The 18,984-nt window shown below is 44.3% G+C and overlaps 1 protein-coding gene across 1 annotated transcript in view; it reads right to left on the minus strand.

Moving 5' to 3' along the window:
• Nucleotides 1-2,055: 2,055 nt before the first annotated feature.
• LOC124722766 (muscarinic acetylcholine receptor DM1) overlaps nt 2,056-18,984 on the minus strand; it is a 105,691-nt gene continuing 88,762 nt past the window's right edge. The window contains exons 3-4 of the mRNA XM_047247903.1: nt 2,756-2,846; nt 2,056-2,668 (exon numbers count right to left, since the gene is read on the minus strand). Coding sequence (XP_047103859.1) covers nt 2,097-2,668; nt 2,756-2,846 — 663 coding nt within the window. The 3' untranslated portion in view covers nt 2,056-2,096. The remainder of the gene's footprint in view (nt 2,669-2,755; nt 2,847-18,984) is intronic.

Raw genomic sequence — 18,984 nt, forward strand, 5'->3', positions numbered from 1 at the left:
ATAGTTTTCTATTTTTTAAATATGTTTTCATATAATTACAGGAATTTTGATCATGGTCACATTAGTTCTGTACAATTTCCTTATTTTCACATGATTTATTAGACATATACCAGTTTACATCTATATATGTCACTTTATATTGTATCATAAATGCTATATATTATTAATATGACCCGTCATGCTTTTGAAGACTTAATTTGTTGCTTATAGCACTTGTACACAGCAAAATGGCTCACACACTGGTCTGAATTACTTTAGAACAATTATAAAGTAAATTATAATACATCAATTGTTAACAGCTTGTAACTTTTGAGTTACCCTATTACATATCAATTGCCTTTTTTTCTAAAATTTGATTAATAAATGAATTTTAAAATAGCTGGGAACATTTACTATGTATTTCATATTCAGACCACCAAGAAAGCATGCCTACTTTTGACATCAACAGGCTCTCCTACATAATAAGAGGCACATGTATACACATTCAAAATTCTTTGTTTTTAATCGATCTTTATCTTCCAGGTTTTAGTATATTAAAGTTTGTAAATAAAAGACAATGTGCACATCTAAAGCTTTGTTAGTAAATAAGACACACCAAAACTGAGTGGAAGCTCATACGGGACATTTCTCCATAATGACTGAATTGTTGAAAAAGAAACAAGAATTTCAATTAAAAAAAAGGTTTCAGTGAATCCCTTAGTGATGGATACACAGAATCTGTTGAGATATCTCAGTCTGACAATTGTTTATTAAAGCTGTGTTTCGTTTGTGTTTATGGGAGGGAAAAATCTCCTAACGTCTTGTCAAAAACAAGGACAAGGAAACTGTCTCACACACCAGTGTCTTTACTCGTAATTCTCTTCGCAAACACTCTGTTCAACTCTGTTTATTAATGCACAGATTTTCTCTTCACTTTGGTAAACGTAACTGAGTCCACATTATTGCATCCACACTGTTAGACTACGTTAATAATAACAACATACCAATATTCGCATTGTGTGCTGCAATCTTGAAGTATGGGTTATCAATACACAATACACATCGTTCAGGAGAAAATCTCCGGTCACAGTACAGTCATCGATTTTATATTAGAAAATAATAGCGCATTTTTAATTTAAAAAATTACTCGATGTATTTAGCACAAATTCAGTAAACTGGTTTAGAGGTAAGCACTAAACTACAGGGCTAAAATCTGTTGAAAATGAAATTACAACAATGAAATGCACTTTTCGAAAATTATAACTTCGTGGCGAGAAGATCTGACTGGATAGACTGGTGTTTTAATTTCGCAGTAGAAGTATGGTATTCTATTGTCTCGAATAGGATTTTTTTTTCATTTGCAGTCTAAAACATGTATATGCACGATGCATCACTTACTGCTCTGAAATAATATTCGTATCTACTTGAAACATGTTTTGTAAAACGATTTCACAAGGATCAGATTTTCAACGTTCGTAAGCTGAGCTTACTGATCTCGCAGAGTGTGCTAAAAGAGCTCTATCTTTATGTTCAATACATAGTTTTGCCATCGTTAGTTTTGTTACAAAAATTCGACGTACTACGTTGAGTCTAAATCTAAAAGTATTGTCTTAACCACGACAAGGCAGATGACGAGCGGTAATATCTAAAGTTGATCGGATCGAAATTCAAACAACACAGAACGTATAAAGGATTTTTTTTACGTAGGGTCTGTAGGTATGTGGAGCGCTCCTTTTACTATTCTGCGAATGTCCGGATAAAATACCACACTTCTAATATGCAACTACTGCAGAAAGCTTTTCTGATGACCAGCTCCCTTCGGACATGTACCACGACCGTGCTTCCGCGTCACGGGAGTTTGTCCGTATGCGCATTTGTGTGACACGGTGTAACTTCCGCAGCGTACAATTTGGTCGTACTAAGATAACTGGTGTCACTTTCGGTAACTGCTCAATGAAAACCATTCGCAGATAATACGAGCGAGTGGGTAAGTCGGAGGCGTTCTCCACTCTTATTATCCGTCTCGGTGGGAACAGATCACACGGCCGATGCCTTCACGGAAAATGTCTGTTGGTAACGGGAGTGCGCATCTGGAGCGCCTCCCTGTTCGGCTCCTATCAGTTGTAGAATCCGCGATTCATTGCGCACCGGTTGCGGTTGTGCCATTTACACGTCAGAATACGGACGTAGGTGCGCCGGAAGGACGCGTTGCAGAGAGCGTAGCACACGGGGTTGATGGTGCTGTTGATGTAACACAAGTAGTAGAAAAAATCCCACAATTCTTCCGGTATGCACCCGGTGCAAGCGGTCAGAGGCTTGAGCAGGACTAGAATGTTGTACGGCGTCCACGTGATGATGAAGGTGAGCAGGATGGCGGAGAGCGTCTTGGCCGCCTTCTTGTCGGCCTTCTTCTCCTGCGTCTTCTTCTTCTTCTTGGGGTGCTGCTGCAGCTTTGGGCCCGCGTTGGTGAGCAGCGCCTTGGAGCCGGGCGCCAGCTGCTTGGGGATGATCTTGGCGTTGAGCGGAATGCGGATGTCGGGCATGTGCGAGGGGCGGCGCGCCGCGGCGGGCGACGGGAAGGCCGTGGGCGCGCCCGCGGGGTGCAGGCTCAGCGAGTAGTCGCCGCTGTCGGCGCGCGCCGCCGCCGCCCGCCCCCGCAGCGGCGTCAGCGTCGCCGCCGCCGCCGCCGCTCCGCCCGCCCCCGCCGCCCCCGGCGCGCCGGCCGCCCCCGCGCCGCCCAGGCCGCTCGCCGCCGCCGCCGCCGCCGCGCCGCTGCCGTCGTCCGCGATCATCTTGATGGACGGCTGGTCCGCCGTCGAGTCGCAGCTCGCCGAGTCCGGCGGCAGCCGTATCAAGATCGTGTAAACCTGCAACATATGTCCCGCCTCTTAAGTAATACCCTCTTTGACAACAGGTACATCAGCAACAGCTTTCGACAGCTATTTATTTTATATTTATTCGGCTGGGAAGCTTCGACCTATAGAATCCGTCGAAAGGAGAAAAACAGGAAAAACACGAATCTATGAAATGTATGGGATGAAAATAATACTGCAAAAATAGTAACGGTAAAAATAAGGAAGTAACGGAACAAGAATTTATTTACTTTTAGAAACTTCAGCAACAGGTAAGAAAAGGCGAATAAATTGATGTTGGGCTGTTAGTAGACAACGTTCACGAGCAATGATTTATTTATGGAACCAGGTATCGGCACACAATCACATAAACTGAGGAGACAAAAGTTATGGGATAGCGATATGGACATATACAGATGTCGTTGGTTACCACGTGCACGTGGTATAAAAGGGCAGTGTATTGGCGAAGGTGTCATTTGTGCTCAGGTGATAAATGAGGTAAGGTTTCCGACGTGATTATAGCAACACGACGGGAATTAACAAGGACATTCTGTTTCGGAAATCGTTAAGAAATTCAATATTCCACCATCCACAGTGTCAATAGTGTGTCGAGAATATCACATTTTAGGCATTACCACTCACCACGGACAACGCTGTGGCCGAAGGCCTTCACTTGGCGTCCAAGAGCAGCTACGTTTACCTAGAGATGTCAGAGATAACAGACATGCAACACTGCGCGAAATAACTACAGAAATGAATGTGGGACATATGACGAACGTATCCGTTAGGGCAGTGGGCAGTGCTGAGAAATTTAGCGTTAATGGGCTATGGTAGCAGACCGACGAGAGTGGTCTTGCTAACAGCACGACGACTGCAGAGCCTCTCCTGCGCTCGTAATCATATCGGTTGAACCCTAGACGACTAGAAAACCTTGGCCTGGTCACACGAGTCCCGATTTCAGTTGGTTAGAGGTGGCGCAGAACCCACGAAGCCATGGAGCTAAGTTGTCAGCAAGGCACTGTGCAAGCTGGTGGTGGCTGTGTTTACATGTAATGGACTGTGTCCTCTGGATGTTCGGCCACTTGGAGACCATTTGGAACCATTCGTGGACGTCATGTTCCCAAACAACAATGGATTTCTTATGGCCGGCCGAAGTGGCCGTGCGGTTAAAGGCGCTGCAGTCTGGAACCGCAAGACCGCTATGGTCGCAGGTTCGAATCCTGCCTCGGGCATGGATGTTTGTGATGTCCTTAGGTTAGTTAGGTTTAACTAGTTCTAAGTTCTAGGGGACTAATGACCTCAGCAGTTGAGTCCCATAGTGCTCAGAGCCATTTGAACCATTTGAACCATTTCTTATGGATGACAATGCGGCTTGCCACTGGGCTACAACTGTTCGCGATTGGTTTGAACAAATCTGTGATGGTCCACTGGACATTACAAGTGGCGGGTCACTGTTATGTGTTTATCACAGACGGCAATGCGTGCTCTGCAACGTGCTCCCATTCTGTCCATAAGCTAGTAGGGAGCTGTTGTGGTACGGCGTTCCATTCCTTCAGCAGTACGATTGACAACTACTGGATGATTGTTGGTACAATGGACGTGCTGAAATACGCCTACCCAAAACATCCAGCGCGTGCTCTATGAGATTTAAGTCGGGGGAAGGGGCAGGCAAGTCCTTTCGCCGAATATCCTTCCATTCTCTCATCTGGCGAGAGTTGGGGACACGTAAGGCACCTAGGAACATCGTCGAATTTGATCATTTTGATGGTACAGGCATTGTGGTGGTGGTGGTGGTGGGGGGGGGGGCATAATGTCGAATGGCCTTCTGAGCTTCACATTTTTGCCGGCCTGAGTGGCCGAGCGGTTCTAGGCGCTACAATCTGGAACTGCGCGATCGCTACCGTCTCAGGTTCGAATCCTGCCTCGGGCATGCCTGTGTGTGATGTCCTTATGTTAGTTAGGTTTAAGTAGTTCTAAGTTCTGGGGGACTGATTACCTCAGAAGTTAAGTTCCATAGTGCTCAGAGCCGTTTGAACCATTTTAACTCCACATTCCTTAATACGGTACACTCGCAGGTCGACGTTATTTTGACACTGTGCTCCACATGCGTCTTTCCACGTGAGTATTCGTCCGTGACTTTGTATGAATGACGATGCGTGGCGGCATCGACCTGCTCAGGTGGAGTAACTCTTGGAAAGAGAGTATATTCGGTCGGCAAATGGACTTGCTTGCAAGTTCCTCCGAGTTAAATCGCATCGAACAAGTGTGGCCTGTGTTGGGGAGATGTACTACGGCACACCCACATGCACCAATGACCATCCAGCAGTTCTCAGTAGTGCTAATAAAGGAATGGAAACCTCTACCTCAAGAACTCGTTATCAGCCTGCTGCCAGCGTGGGAGCACGTTGCAGAGTATCCACTGCCGTCCGTGGTGATCACACACTATATCGAGGACTGTTTCGCGCCTTTTTTAATGTCCGGGCGACCATCATAAATCGGCGTGACTTCGGTGTGATTATTGTCTTTGAAGAAAAATGTCATTTCTGTTCATCTTGTTGCACGTTTCTGTCAGACGCCTTCTGTGCTTTACTGTAGCAGCTCTTTTTATGTATGGTCCAAGTTGCATCGAACTATGCTGCTTGGCAGTGACATTATCCCAAATCTACTTTCGTCTTTAAGTTTTGCTCATCATTGTACCCGGGTACGGTTTTACGAGGACAGGACAGGCGGCTGGCCGTGGCCTTGCTGACGGAATCGTCCAGGCATTGTGCGACACGATTTCGCAAAACCACGGAAAATATGAACAAGGATCGCTGTACAGAACAAACTCCATTCTTCTGAATACGAGGTCGGTGTCTTAACAGCTGCACACTTCATCTTTTTATTGTTCCCCCCGGTTATAAAGTTTCTGTCATTTTGCACTATTTGCACACGATAATTACTATTTATTCCCGCACACAGACGCTGGTGAACCCAGGACCACAAACATCCTGCTTTGCCTCTTGCACTCCCTTCAGTCTCTAAAGAAAACAATCTCTGGGCCCGTAAACATGCTGCCATGCCCCATACACGTCTTCGTGTCTTCCCTTCGGTCTATCTGAAAAACTGAGTCAACATCCTCCTTTTACTAGTGAGAAGTTGAGCACAGGAGAATGACGTGACGTGACTATCACGCATTATAGGTCTTAGCACATGATTTTCTTATAAAAGCAATTCGTCGTGATAGTGAATTGTAATGCGACATGGTGTTGCAGCTATCATCTTTCGTTGTTAATCATTATTCTGAGTCTAAGTAATATTTATTCATGAAGTATGCATTACTTATGAAGTACATTTTACCTGTCTGTTTAAAAAGACGTATTTTAGAAACCTTTTTCCTTTACTTGGGGAACTTACTATACTTTATTCCCTGATAAAAACTACTGTTTTGAGTTTTTCTTCGTTTCCATTGGTAAATACACTGAAGTGACGAAAGTCATGGGATAGCGATAGACACATATACAAACTGAAGTAGTATCGCGAACACAATATATAAAAGGGTACTGCATTGGCGGATCTGTCATTGGTACTCAGGTGATTCATGTGAAAAGGTTTCCGACGTGATAATGGCAGCACAATTTGAGAAATTCCATTTCTGAAATCTTTAGGGAATTCAAAATTCCGAGTTTCACAGTGTCAGGAGTATGCCGAGAGTACCAAACTTTTGGCGTTACCACACATCACGGACAACGTAGTGGCTGACGGTCTTCACTTAACGACTGACAGCAGGGTCATTTGCGTAATGCTAACAGACAAGCAACACAACGTGAAATAATCGTAGAAATCAATGTGGGACGTACGGCGGACGTATCCTTAAGGACAGTGCGGCGAAATTTGGCAGACGACCGACATGAGTGTCTTTCTAATAGCACGACATTGCCTGCAGCGCCTCTCCTGGGCAAGCGAGCGTATCGGTTGGAACCTGAACGACTGGAAAACCGTGGTCCGGTCAGATGAGTTCCGATTTCAGTTGGTAGGAGCTGATGGTAGGGTACAGTGTGGTACAGATCCCACGAAACCATGGACCAAAGCTGTCAGCAAGGTACTGGTGGTGTCTCCATTATGGTGTGTACTGTAGTTGCATGGAATGGACTGGGTCCTCTGGCCTAACTAAGCCGATCGCTTACTGGAAATGGTCACGTTCGGCTACTCGAAGACCATTTGCAGCCATGTTCCCAAACAGCTATTTCATATCACTGGGCCACAATTGCTCACGATTGGTTTGAAGAATGTTCTGAACAATCCGAGCGAAAGATTTGACCAGACAAATCGCTCGACATGAATCCCATTGAACAGTTATGGGACATAATCGATAGATCAGTTCGTGCACAAAATCCTGCAACACTTTCGCAGTTATGAACGGCTATAGGGGCAGCATGGATCAGTGTTTCTGCAGGGGGATTCCAACGACTTGTTGAGTCAATGCAACACTGAGCTGCTGCACCATGCTGGGAAAAAGGAGGTCCGACACGATATTAGGAGGTATACAATGAATTTTGCCACCTCAGTGTAAATTCAAACTGGCTGTTGTTCCATGATTATGTATAACACTATTAGCGAGATATTAATTTTTTCCCTGATGTGCACAACAGATTGATAGGCATACTCGCTTGGTGCAACAAGGATAACCAGTTTTTAAATAGTTTTAGTACTAGCTCGACTACTACATTTACTTGTACTATTACGGCTCTTTTTTGTAGCTGGACCCCCAAAAAGGAACAGAAAAGGTAAGTCTGAAAGACTGCAAGCTTGTATGTTCTCTATATGCATAGCTTTCATTCTTTAAAATGCTTTTTAGTCATGTGATATTTCAGTTTTTCCCGACGTGGTTCATTAGTAGTGCGCATACGCATTTCAGGCGAACTGTTCGTTCCGTATTTCTTACTCGTGTGCTGCCTGGGCTGCAACCAGACTGTCAAGTTTTATCTAAAATGATGAGCCTCGCCTAAGAATTATTCACCTATGAATAGGAATGGGTAATCGGGTCGACAAACTGAGCCGGCGCTGCAGTCAAAACCAACAATTTCGGACGAAGAGGTTGAAACTGAGAAAGAAACAGAAAACCATGGATCGATTATCTGTCCTACAGCGGCAAAATTTCCAGAAAGATCGATAGACTTCTATGTAGTTAAGAAAGATAAATGTCTTCTTTGCAGTGTGGTGGTGGTGGTTAGTGTTCAACGTCCCGTCGACAACGAGGTCATTAGAGACGGAGCGCAAGTTCGGGTTAGGGAAGGATTGGGAAGGAAATCGGCCGTGCCCTTTCAAAGGAACCATCCTGGCATTTGCCTGAAACGATTTAGGGAAATCACGGAAAACCTAAAGCAGGATCGCCGGAGACGGGGTTGAACCGTCGTCCTCCCGAATGCGACTTTGCAGTGTCTCCAGAAGTCAGGTGAGTACCTCACTCAGCCGTTAAGGGGGTGAAACATCCCCTCGAAAATACCTGAGTTAAATATTTCTGAACGAGTACCGTTGAAAGGGTAACAGATGAAAAAATATTCAAATAGTTCTGTCGTTTCTAATGTACGTTACAACGGTGCACCCAGATCTGTTGAAATCGTAATTTTTTTTTTTTTTTAATTTCCCTGTTCTCGTTGCCGGCTATTGTGGCGGAGCGGTTCTAGGCGCTACAGTCTGGAACCGCGCGACCGCTACGGTCGCAGGTTCGAATCCTTCCTCGGGCATGGATGTATGTGATGTCCGTAGGTTAGTTAGGTTTAATTAGTTCTAAGTTCTAGGGGACTGATGACCTCGGATGTTAAGTCTCATAGTGCACAGAGACATTTGAACCTGTGCTCGTTGCGCAAAATCGAAGTGCATTCAGGTCTTTTTGGTCCAAGCAATTCTACAATATTTCAAAGTTGCTACAATAACGTAAAAAGAATTTCAAATATAAAATAATTTAATCTGAAAATGTTACAACTGGAAAAAATATGGAAAATGTAAAAAGGAAACACAAATAAAACACAAGATTGAAAGACAAACAAAATTAAAAGAAAAAAATATGTATAGAAAAATATATGTGCAGTATACATTTAGAATATATTTATCTGGAAAATACTTATTAAACAATCCAACACAACAAATGGCATTGAAGTATATACATACGAGCAGAGATGTAGAGATATTTCTGGCTGACTTCTGCCAAATGCGTCTTTGGACCACCACTTCACCATATATGACTAAACTTGGTATTAACGATGCTATACGTCTTGCTTCTTGTCAAATGTCGAAATGAGAAACAAAATAGTGGGCGGGGGGGGGGGGGCGGGGCGGTGAACTATCAAAAAATGGCTATTTCGACAAATATTGGTGCACCGCTTTTAACGTACATTAAAAGCAATAGAACTTCTATTTGAAATTTTTTGAAGTGGGTGTTTCAGCCCGTTAACGGCCGTATGGGAAGGTATAAAAAATATTTTGTCTTTTATTTTGCTCTACACTACAACAAATTCGAAACCGACCAAAATCGAAGTGTATCCTTTGGGTATGTTTGCCTGTCAGAATGCCAAGGGGAGCATGCCTACTCCTCATAACCGATTTCATTAGAATGTGTGGTGTATGAAGGGCTTGGCCAGAAATGAAAGTGACGGAAGTGGGAGCTCCAGGTTGCCGAGAGTTTAGAGAAAACAGCATTTCTGACGCGTGTCGGGCCGTGTATCAACTGTTTATATTAGCGTAGATTCCAGACAGCGGTTGGCGCAGTGTGAAGCGTACAGAACGGTATGTGGAAATAGGTGGGGTCGAGTCCCTATATGGTACTGTTTTTTCATTTTCAATTTGTTACCTGCACTGCAAATAAACTAAACTAATGTTCAGTCTATTGCATTTATTAATATTTTCACTAAAGACATGATAAGGAAAGGCAAAGGAAAATCTGAGTCGGAAGTAAGTTACCAGGGAGGGATCAAACGCCTGTACGAGCACTTCGTATACAGGGTGTTCGGAAATTTCACTACAAACTTGTACGACTTGTATAGGGAAGTGAGTACGTAATATTTTGAATAGGAACCCGTGAACGGATTGATTACGCGTTTGCAGAGTACACCAACATGATCCTCCTGAATGGCGAGGCTCACGGTGATCGAAGACCTGCTCGTCGCGTTCATCAAGATCGTTCTCCACAACGTCCGACTCCATTGCATACCCGTTTCACCACAATTACGCAACGGCTTCCAGGAAGGGTACCTTCGCCGTCAGCAGACGTGACTGTGGTGCTCCAAGGAGATGCCGTGCTCCCGAACTGCATCACGTTGAAGAGAACCCGGTAACAGGTACAGGAGCAATTCCTTTGGCTGTTGATGAGTGGAACTGTAAAACATGTGATGTGCTGGATCACGCCGAATTAACTACTTTTAAAAATGTTCGCGTTACCAACATGTTATCAAATGGTTGTAGTATGGAAATGGTACGTTTCCGGACGTGGGATCGAATTCAAAATATTAGCTACTCACTCCTCTTTCCGAATTCTAGGAGTTTTCGGGAATTTCCGAAAATCCTGTATAAAACTGGATAATTTTGTTACTTTGAAGTTGATGATTTACACGTGTTAGGGTGATATTCATCGTCTAGACAGGGAAAGCGCTTTCGAGGCAACGGTTGAAGCAGCGGAAAGAGTACAGAACGGTTGTCGGAGGGTCTTGGGATCCGGTCCCTATATCGAAACTTTTTTTATTTTCAGTTTTTTACATTACATTGCAAATGAGCCGATATATGAACAAAGTAATCATAACTTACACAGTGCAATATGTTGTAAGTCTTCTTGGGAAATTATTGCCAACACTCAGCGTATGTCTATGTCTACATGATATTACCGGTCCTTTGGACCCGAGGATTCAGAAAACGGTCGATGACTTCGCGGCAAAATATAGAAATACTTACATTACTTCGTCAGAATCGGAGAACTTGAAACAGCTTTACACAAAAAAATTGAGTTATGTGATGAATCACTACGTGTAAGAGAACAAGTTCCTTCTGCTACTTGACTGGTGGGCGAAGACAAACAATACCCAACTATACGACTTACATCTTTGTGGCATCGCTATTAGGACATATCAAAACACATATCTTTCGTTCATGATGAAAAGTCATCCATGATAAATTTTAGAACATGTTGCTACCAATATCCAGAAATGGTATACTTGTCTTGATGCATGAATACACTGAAACGGTAAAACGCATCTAGCCATAAAAAAAAGGTGTTATAATGGTTACTACATTTGAGGTAATTAGTAGCGAAGATTTTTTTTTCAGAAGAAGAAGAAAATAGCTGTATGCGAGCAGACCTCAAAAAGTGAGTAACACACGTCGTCGCACGGAAAGACCATTCCGTAATGACAGTGGTGCTTTGCCGGATGAGAGTACGTATTCTCGATCTCCCGCAGAGACGATTCTGCTGCCGTACGTGTAAGAAGTGCATTACAATGTGGTAGTCAAATGGCGCGGCAAATTGAGACATACCCCAAACATGAGTACGTGGAACAATGTGATCCTTGCGGACGAAAAATCTAAATTGCACGAAGATTCACGGTGATGCACTAAATGCAGTGTCCAATCGTAGTGAAATGTTGCCAACAATTTGACCAAGGCCGCACACATGTAGGTGATGCTGATCGGGAAGGAAGGCCACCGACATCAATCAAAGGCGATGATACCCAGGCGATTGACGAAATGATTCACAGCAATTGCAGGTCTTCCGACGATGAGGACGTTCACACAGCGGTTCCCGAATAGCTGCGTGACAAAGGAACGGATGTGTCTCGTCTAAGAACTGAACCATCGATAGAACTTTCCGACCGTTGTTTAGACTTGTATTCGACTCACTTTGAAGCGTAGTGCAGGATTCAGTAAAAGTTACATGGCCTGCCGAAGCAATGTATAACTTAATTTTTTAAATGCCAATGGCCTTGGCGCAGTGGTAACACCGATTCCCGCAAAATCACCGAAGTGAGGCGCTGTCGGGCTTGGATGGATGGCCGTCCGGTCTGCCGAGCGCAGCGGGGTGCACTGAGCCTTTGTGAAACCAATTGAGGAGCTACCTGACTAAGAACTGGCGGTCCCTGTCACGAAAACTGACAACGGCCAGGAAACCGATGTGCTGACCACATGCCCCTCCATATCTGCAGCCAATGAGGCCTGAGGGCTGAGGACGACGCGGCCGCAGGTCGGTACTGTTCGGCCTTCAAGGCCTATTTGGACGTTTGTCTAGTTTTTGAAGTCCCCTCGTAAGTGGCAGTTCTGAGTGACGTTAAGACTGTGATTATTCACACAGCCGTTGACAAAATATGGCACTTCACAGAAAATAATATTAACCTATTCGAGTTACGCAACAGGTCCTCTGGACTGTTTTACCTTACTCATTTTGATAATATCGTTCTTTAGCACTTGGAAGGAAGAATTATGTGATAGGTGAATTCAGAAAACACAACAATGGAATGCTTATTACATTTGTTCCGTAATGAATTTAGTATTCAGTATTCAATTTTTGTTTGAAGATCTGAGGACGAATGTCTCCGACATTTCTCATTGTGTCTGGCTGACAAACTCAGTGTTCTGCTCTTAACAAATAATGCTTTGTAGAACGTCGACAGGTTTACTAAAGCCTCCTGTGTAATAACTTGGTTTCGCAGTTCATGATGTAGCACGCTCTTGCGTGAGTCAGTTACATGCATATTGTCTCTTGTCATGCTTCTGTTATCCACAGTTTCTGGGTCAATAAAATCTGTTAAAATGTAAAACCATCTGCCTTATACATTACTATGAGCATTCGTCTTTACTACCCGCTCCGTTTTATACTTTTTACAGGAAGTTGGTTTACTAAAGTACATCTGTAATTCTGAAAAAAAATGTAATCAAAGTTTCGGGATCGATCGTTCTCCGCGTAATGCCTGTTTAAAGAAAAAACTCTCCAGAGATTTGATTATTTATTACGATTTTGAGTAGTTACAAGTTGACTAACCCTGCTGAAGTAGAAGCTATAGATGTAAGTCGTACAACACAATTTGATTCAGAAAGGTGTCTGCTTACTGACAGGGTTCCGACACTTGTACCCTGCTCGGGAGAGGTTCGGTTGCCATGCTGGTTCCGTCATCTAACGTCGATTTCTCCATGGCCCTGCTCCTGTGTCCTTCCTATTCCAGCTGAATTATTTGCGAGGTCTGCCATAGACTGTACATGTAACTTTCAATGAGTTAATGGGATGCATGTGTGTAGATCTCTCGCGTGTTCACAATCTGTTAAAACCACCAAGTGATTCCTGAAACTCCGAAAATTTGTATGTGAGCAAGCTACCAGTCGGCTCTGAGTTGCGTTCAAACTTCCTAATGAATGTTTAAGAAATGGGAACTTGGTGGTCAACGTAACCACATGCTTAAGTAATAACCTTCAAGCCACGTCCCTCGATTTACCAAACGTCGGCGAAACTGAACTCACTTCAACAGTTTCCGGGTCGAACATACAGTATCCGGTGCTACAGTGCAGTGTTGACGTTAAGATAGAATATGTAACTGTGACGAATTTCATACAGTTTTTATGTTGTTTTAAGAGCTGAGATATAGCCGTGGATAACGAACGTGATCAAGGAAGCATAAAATTTCATTCTTTAAATAATGAGAAGCCCTGGAGGTTGTCTTCCTACGGTCAGCACTTGCCTATGCCGCATTCCGAGGCTACTCCTACAGAGGTTGCTGATTAAATTCCTCAAGCCGTAACTTTTGTTCGATCGACCGTTTTTATTATTTGTTATATTACTTTATGCAGTTTTAATACCTCATTAAACTTGATACGTGGGTGTATTATTAGTGTTACCTAGAGTTACCACCGCAGTTTTTCGGCACCACATATTCTCACTCACAATTTCCTATTTAGTAACTAAAAAAAATAACTACACTTAAGGTTTTTCATGTATTTCATTGTATTACTGAAACAATTTTCATGTATTTTATTTCTAGAATAATTTTTAACCTGTTTTAATCTAACTAAATTTTACATACATATTTGTGAAATACTGCGATATGTTTGCACTATTATATTTGTTCGACGATGCAAAACTAATCTTTTTACGTATTCTGACGATACCACTTTGATTTAATCATATTAGGATAATATTTGTTTTAGTGTCAGCTATGTTTCATCAAATTATTAAGTTCGTCTTTGCTACATGTATGAAATCAGCGTATGCCCACCCGGCTAGCCGTGCGGTCTAATACGCTGCTTCCCGAGCTCCCGGCGGATCGGAGTCGAGGTCCGGTGTGCCGGACAGCCTGTGGGTGGTTTTTAAGGCAGTTTTCCATTTACCTCGGTGAATGCTGGCTGGTTCCCCTTATTCCGCCTCAGTTACACTGTGTCGGCTTTTGCTGTGGAACACCGTTTCCACATACGCATACACCATAATTATTCTACCACGCAAACATTTGGGGTTACACTCGTCTGGTATGAGACGTTCCTGGGAGAGTCCACTGGGGCCGAACCTCACAGTAATCCTGGGTTGGGCGTGGGACGGCTGTGGAGTGGGTGGACTGCAGTGGCCTGTTGCGGGGTTGTGAACCACTGAGGGCTATGGCGGGACGAAACCTCTCTGTCGTTTCTAGGTCCCCGGTTTAAGACATACATACATACAAATCAGCGTATTTTCGATTGGTTTTCCTACCTTTTAAAGACCTGAAGATGGTCATTACGGACCGAAATCGATAGTCTGGTTTTTGAGCAGCGGCCTCCATCTGGGCTGGCAATATTTCATCAGATAGAAAAAAAAAAATGCCAGACACTGAATTTAGTTCATAAACCTTGATATGTAGTCCCTAGATTCATTAAACTGTATGGTTTTCCTTTATTGCCATGAGGAAATTACCCCTAAGAAAAATACACGTGCCGGCCGGTGTGGCCGAGCGGTTCTGGGCGCTTCAGTCTGGAACCACGCGACCGCTGCGGTCGCAGGTTCGAATCCTGCCTCTTGCATGGATGTGTGTGATGTCCCTCGGTTAGTTAGGTTTAAGTAGTTCTACGTTCTAGGGGACTGATGACCTCAGATGTTAAGTCCCATAGTGCTCAGAGCCATTTGAACCATTTTTTGAAAAATGCACGTACCAGAACTACACTGACGGAAAAAATTGGAACACGGAGGAAGAGTTGAGTGACATAAATGAAAGTTGATAGACGTGTTTCTACATCTGAAAGATGACGTCTATTCAGATTTCTCGCCAGTCGCACAACAATGGCGCTAGTAGCGCCACTATCAGGATGCAGATCAGGTTCGCTTTAAATATACGCTGTAACGGTCGTGAGCGTTAGTTGCCTTTGAGACTGGACGTGCTGAGTTGATGTTAGTCAAGAATGCCTTTAAAGCGACCAAGACGCCATTATCAACACTTCACTGAGTTTGAACGAGGTCGTTCAAATGGCTCTGAGCACTATGGGACTCAACTTCTGAGGTCATGAGTCCCCTGGAACTTAGAACTACTTAAACCTAACTAACCTAAGGACATCACACACATCCATGCCCGATGCAGGATTCGAACCTGCGGCCGTAGCGGTCTCGCAGTTCCAGACTGTAGCGCCCAGAACTGCTCGGCCACTCCGGCCGGCCAACGAGGTAGTGTAATGGAGCTACGATAAGGTGAATGTTTCTTCTGGGGTAGTGCGGAAAGACTTGGCAGGAATGTCGGCATTGTGCATGGTCTCGTGACCACCGCTACTGGCAGCGGTGGTCATGAGCATACGATTCGCAAGAATACCAGGTTCCGTACTGCCACGTGTCACTATCGAGAGGGAAGACCATCTTGTTCGGCGTATGGCTATGGCGCAGCGTACTGCCTCTGCAGCAGCTATCTGAGCAGCAGTTGGCACCACAGGTACACAAAGAACCGTTAAAAACAAAGATTACTTCAAGGACAGCTTCGAGCTCCGAAACAGGCATCCTGTAGCGCGCATTACACTGAATCCAAACCACTGCCATTTGCGACTTCAGTGGCGTCAAGCGAGAGCTCATTAGAGGACAGGATGGAGGTCTATCGTGTTTCCTGATGAAACTTGGTTCTGCCTTGGTACCAGTGACGGGCGTGTGTTGGTTAGAACGAGGCCAGTTCATGGCCTACAGCCAACCTTTCTACGTGCTTGACATCCTGGACCTACACTTGGAGTTATGGTCTGGGATGCGATTTCGTGTGTCAGCAGGACCACTCGTGGTTATCCCAAGCACTCTTACTACAAATATGTACATCAATCTGGTGATTCGATCCGTCCTGCTGTCATTCATAGACAGAATTCCAGGAGTGTTTTCCAACAGGGTGACTCTCGCCCACACACGGCTGTTGTAACCCAACATGCCATACACAGTGTCGTTATGTTACCTTGGTCTGCTCGATCACCAGATCTGTCTCCAATGGAGCACACATAGGACATCATCGGACGAAAACTCAAGCGTCTCCCACAAACAGAATTAACCGTCCCTGTACTGAACGACCAAGTGCAACACCTATTAAACTCAATCCCACAAACTGAGATACGGCACCTGTACAACACAATTCATGCGCGCTTGCATGTTTGCATTCAACATTCTGACGGTTAAGCCGGTGATTGAAGTACGACCTTTCACATTTGTAAAGGCTAATCTCGTGCTTACAATAACCTTTGATCTTGCAATATTAATCACTTAAATATGTTACCTAGACAAATGTACTCCCGAAATTTCATTAACCTACAATAATTATTTTTTGGTGTTGCGATTTTTTCCATTATTGTGTATTTGCATTCAGTTGAACGTCAGAGGGTGACCAACGGCAATGACTGTGAATGAGGACCTACAATTGCATATATAACAGGTCAGTATATATCATATTTTAGTTAAGCACTCGCACATGTTACTCATTTTAGTCTACAGTCATCTTCAGAACAAGTGCAAGGTGTCAGGCCATACAGGTACTTACCAAGATAGGGCATTAATGGCAACCAGTATTTACAGAGCATTCTTGTATTAGAAAGTAAGTCTATTTTGATAACTTCCCTTCAATACCAGTATCCTGCGGAGCCAGTATTTCTGGCATGATTGACCCATATACAATGCCCGAAATAAAAAGTGAAACATCCAGAACACATGCTTGGATGACACAGTAACTTCACACACATAACACACGATCGACGTATACATAAACTTAAAGGGTTGCAATTACGCTGAAGAGGCAAAGAAACTGGTACACCTGGCTAATATCGTGTACAGCCTCCGCGAGCACACAGAAGTGCCGCAACACGACGTGGCATGGACTCGACTAATGTCTGAAGTAGTGCTGGAGGGAATTGACACGTTGCAAGGCATCCCAGATATGCTCAACAACGTTCATGGCTAGGGAATTTGGTGGCCCGCAGAAGCCGCTCTGTAGCAATTCTGGATCTGTGGGGTGTAGTATTGTCCTGCTGGAATTGCGCAAGTCCCTCGGAATGCACAATGGACATGAATGGATGCAGCTGACCAGACAGGATGCTTACGCGTGTGTCACCTGTCTGAGTCGTGTCTAGACATATCGGGGGTCCCATATCACTACAACTGCACAGGCCCCATACCATTACACAGCCTCCACCATCTTGAACAGTCCCCTGCTGACATGCAGGGTGCGTGGATTCATGCTGTTGTCTCCATACCCGTACACGTCCACCCGCTCCGTACAATTTGAGACGAGACTCAACCGACCAGGCTACATGTTTCCAGTCATCAACAGTCCAATGTCAGTGTTGACGGGGCCAGGCGAAGCCTAAAACTTTGTGTCGTTCAATCATCAATGGTACACGAGTGGGCCTTCGGCTCTGAAAGACTACATCGATGAGCTTCGTTGAATGGTTCACACGCTGACACTCGTTGATGGCCCAGCATTGAAATCTGCAGCAATTTGCGGAAGGGTTGCACTTCCGTCACGTTGAACGATTCTCTTCAGTCGTTCTTGGTCCCGTTCTTGCAGGATCTTTTTCCGGCCGCAGCGATGTCGGAGATTTGATGTTTTACCGGATTCCTGATATTCACGCTACACTCACAAAATGATCGCACGGGAAAATTCCCACTTCATCATTACCTCGGAGATACTGTGTCTCATTGGTTGTGCACCGACTTTAACACCACGTTCAGACTCACTTAAATCTTCATAACCTGTTATTGTAGCCGGCCGGTGTGACCGAGCTGTTCTAGGCGCTTCAGTCTGGAGCTGCGCCACCGTTACGGTTGCAGGTTCCAATCCTGCCTTGGGCATGTATGTGTGTGATGTCCTTAGGTCAGTTAGGTTTAAGTAGTTCTACGTTCTAGGGGACTGATGACCTCAGATGTTAAGTCCCATAATGCTCACAGACATTTTTTAACCTGTCATTGTAGCGTCAGCAACGGATCTTCAAATGGTTCAAATGGCTCTGAGCACTACTTTCTAGCTTAAGCAAAAATGCTCTGAAGTCGGAGTTAGGGGACCTATAAACAACAGCAATTAGAAGTTTAGTTTCACTAAATTCAACTAATGCTGCACAACTTTCAAATATCTGTTCAGTGCAGTGTCGTGATACGTCTATGTACTCAAATGAAATACTGTTTTTTGCGTACAGAGCCACTCCCCCACCCCGCAAGGAACTCCTTGAGAAACAGCCAGCTAATCTGTAGCCTGGTAAAGGAAGCCTCTGAATTATCAAATTATTTAAGTTGTGCTCTGATATACCAATAATTTCACAGTTAACATCTATTAGCAGTTCACTAACTTTATCTCTAATACATCTTATATTTTGATGAAATATGCTAATTCCTTCTCTACTTGGAAACATTACATCCTCTGGAGGTGAGCCCTTAGTTAGAGGCACTTCCTTTAAGCAGGTATACCTATCAGCTGACTTCAGTCTAAAAAAGGTGCAGCTCTAACACCAACTACTACAGGAATTTTTCCATGAGTGATACCACTACCACCACCACCACCCACTACACTGTCACCTATAAGCTTAGCCAGCCTCCCCTTCCCATACCTATTGAGGTGCAGGCCATGCCTAGTGAAACACCATCTACTGATAGACCCAGCTGGCACCACTGAGATGTGATCCATGCCCTCCGCCATCAGTGCGCTCCCCAGCCCCACATTAACGCGCCTAACAGCCGCAT

The sequence above is a fragment of the Schistocerca piceifrons genome, chromosome X (genome assembly GCF_021461385.2).
Source record: "Schistocerca piceifrons isolate TAMUIC-IGC-003096 chromosome X, iqSchPice1.1, whole genome shotgun sequence".
Classification (NCBI taxonomy): Eukaryota; Metazoa; Arthropoda; class Insecta; order Orthoptera; family Acrididae; genus Schistocerca; species Schistocerca piceifrons.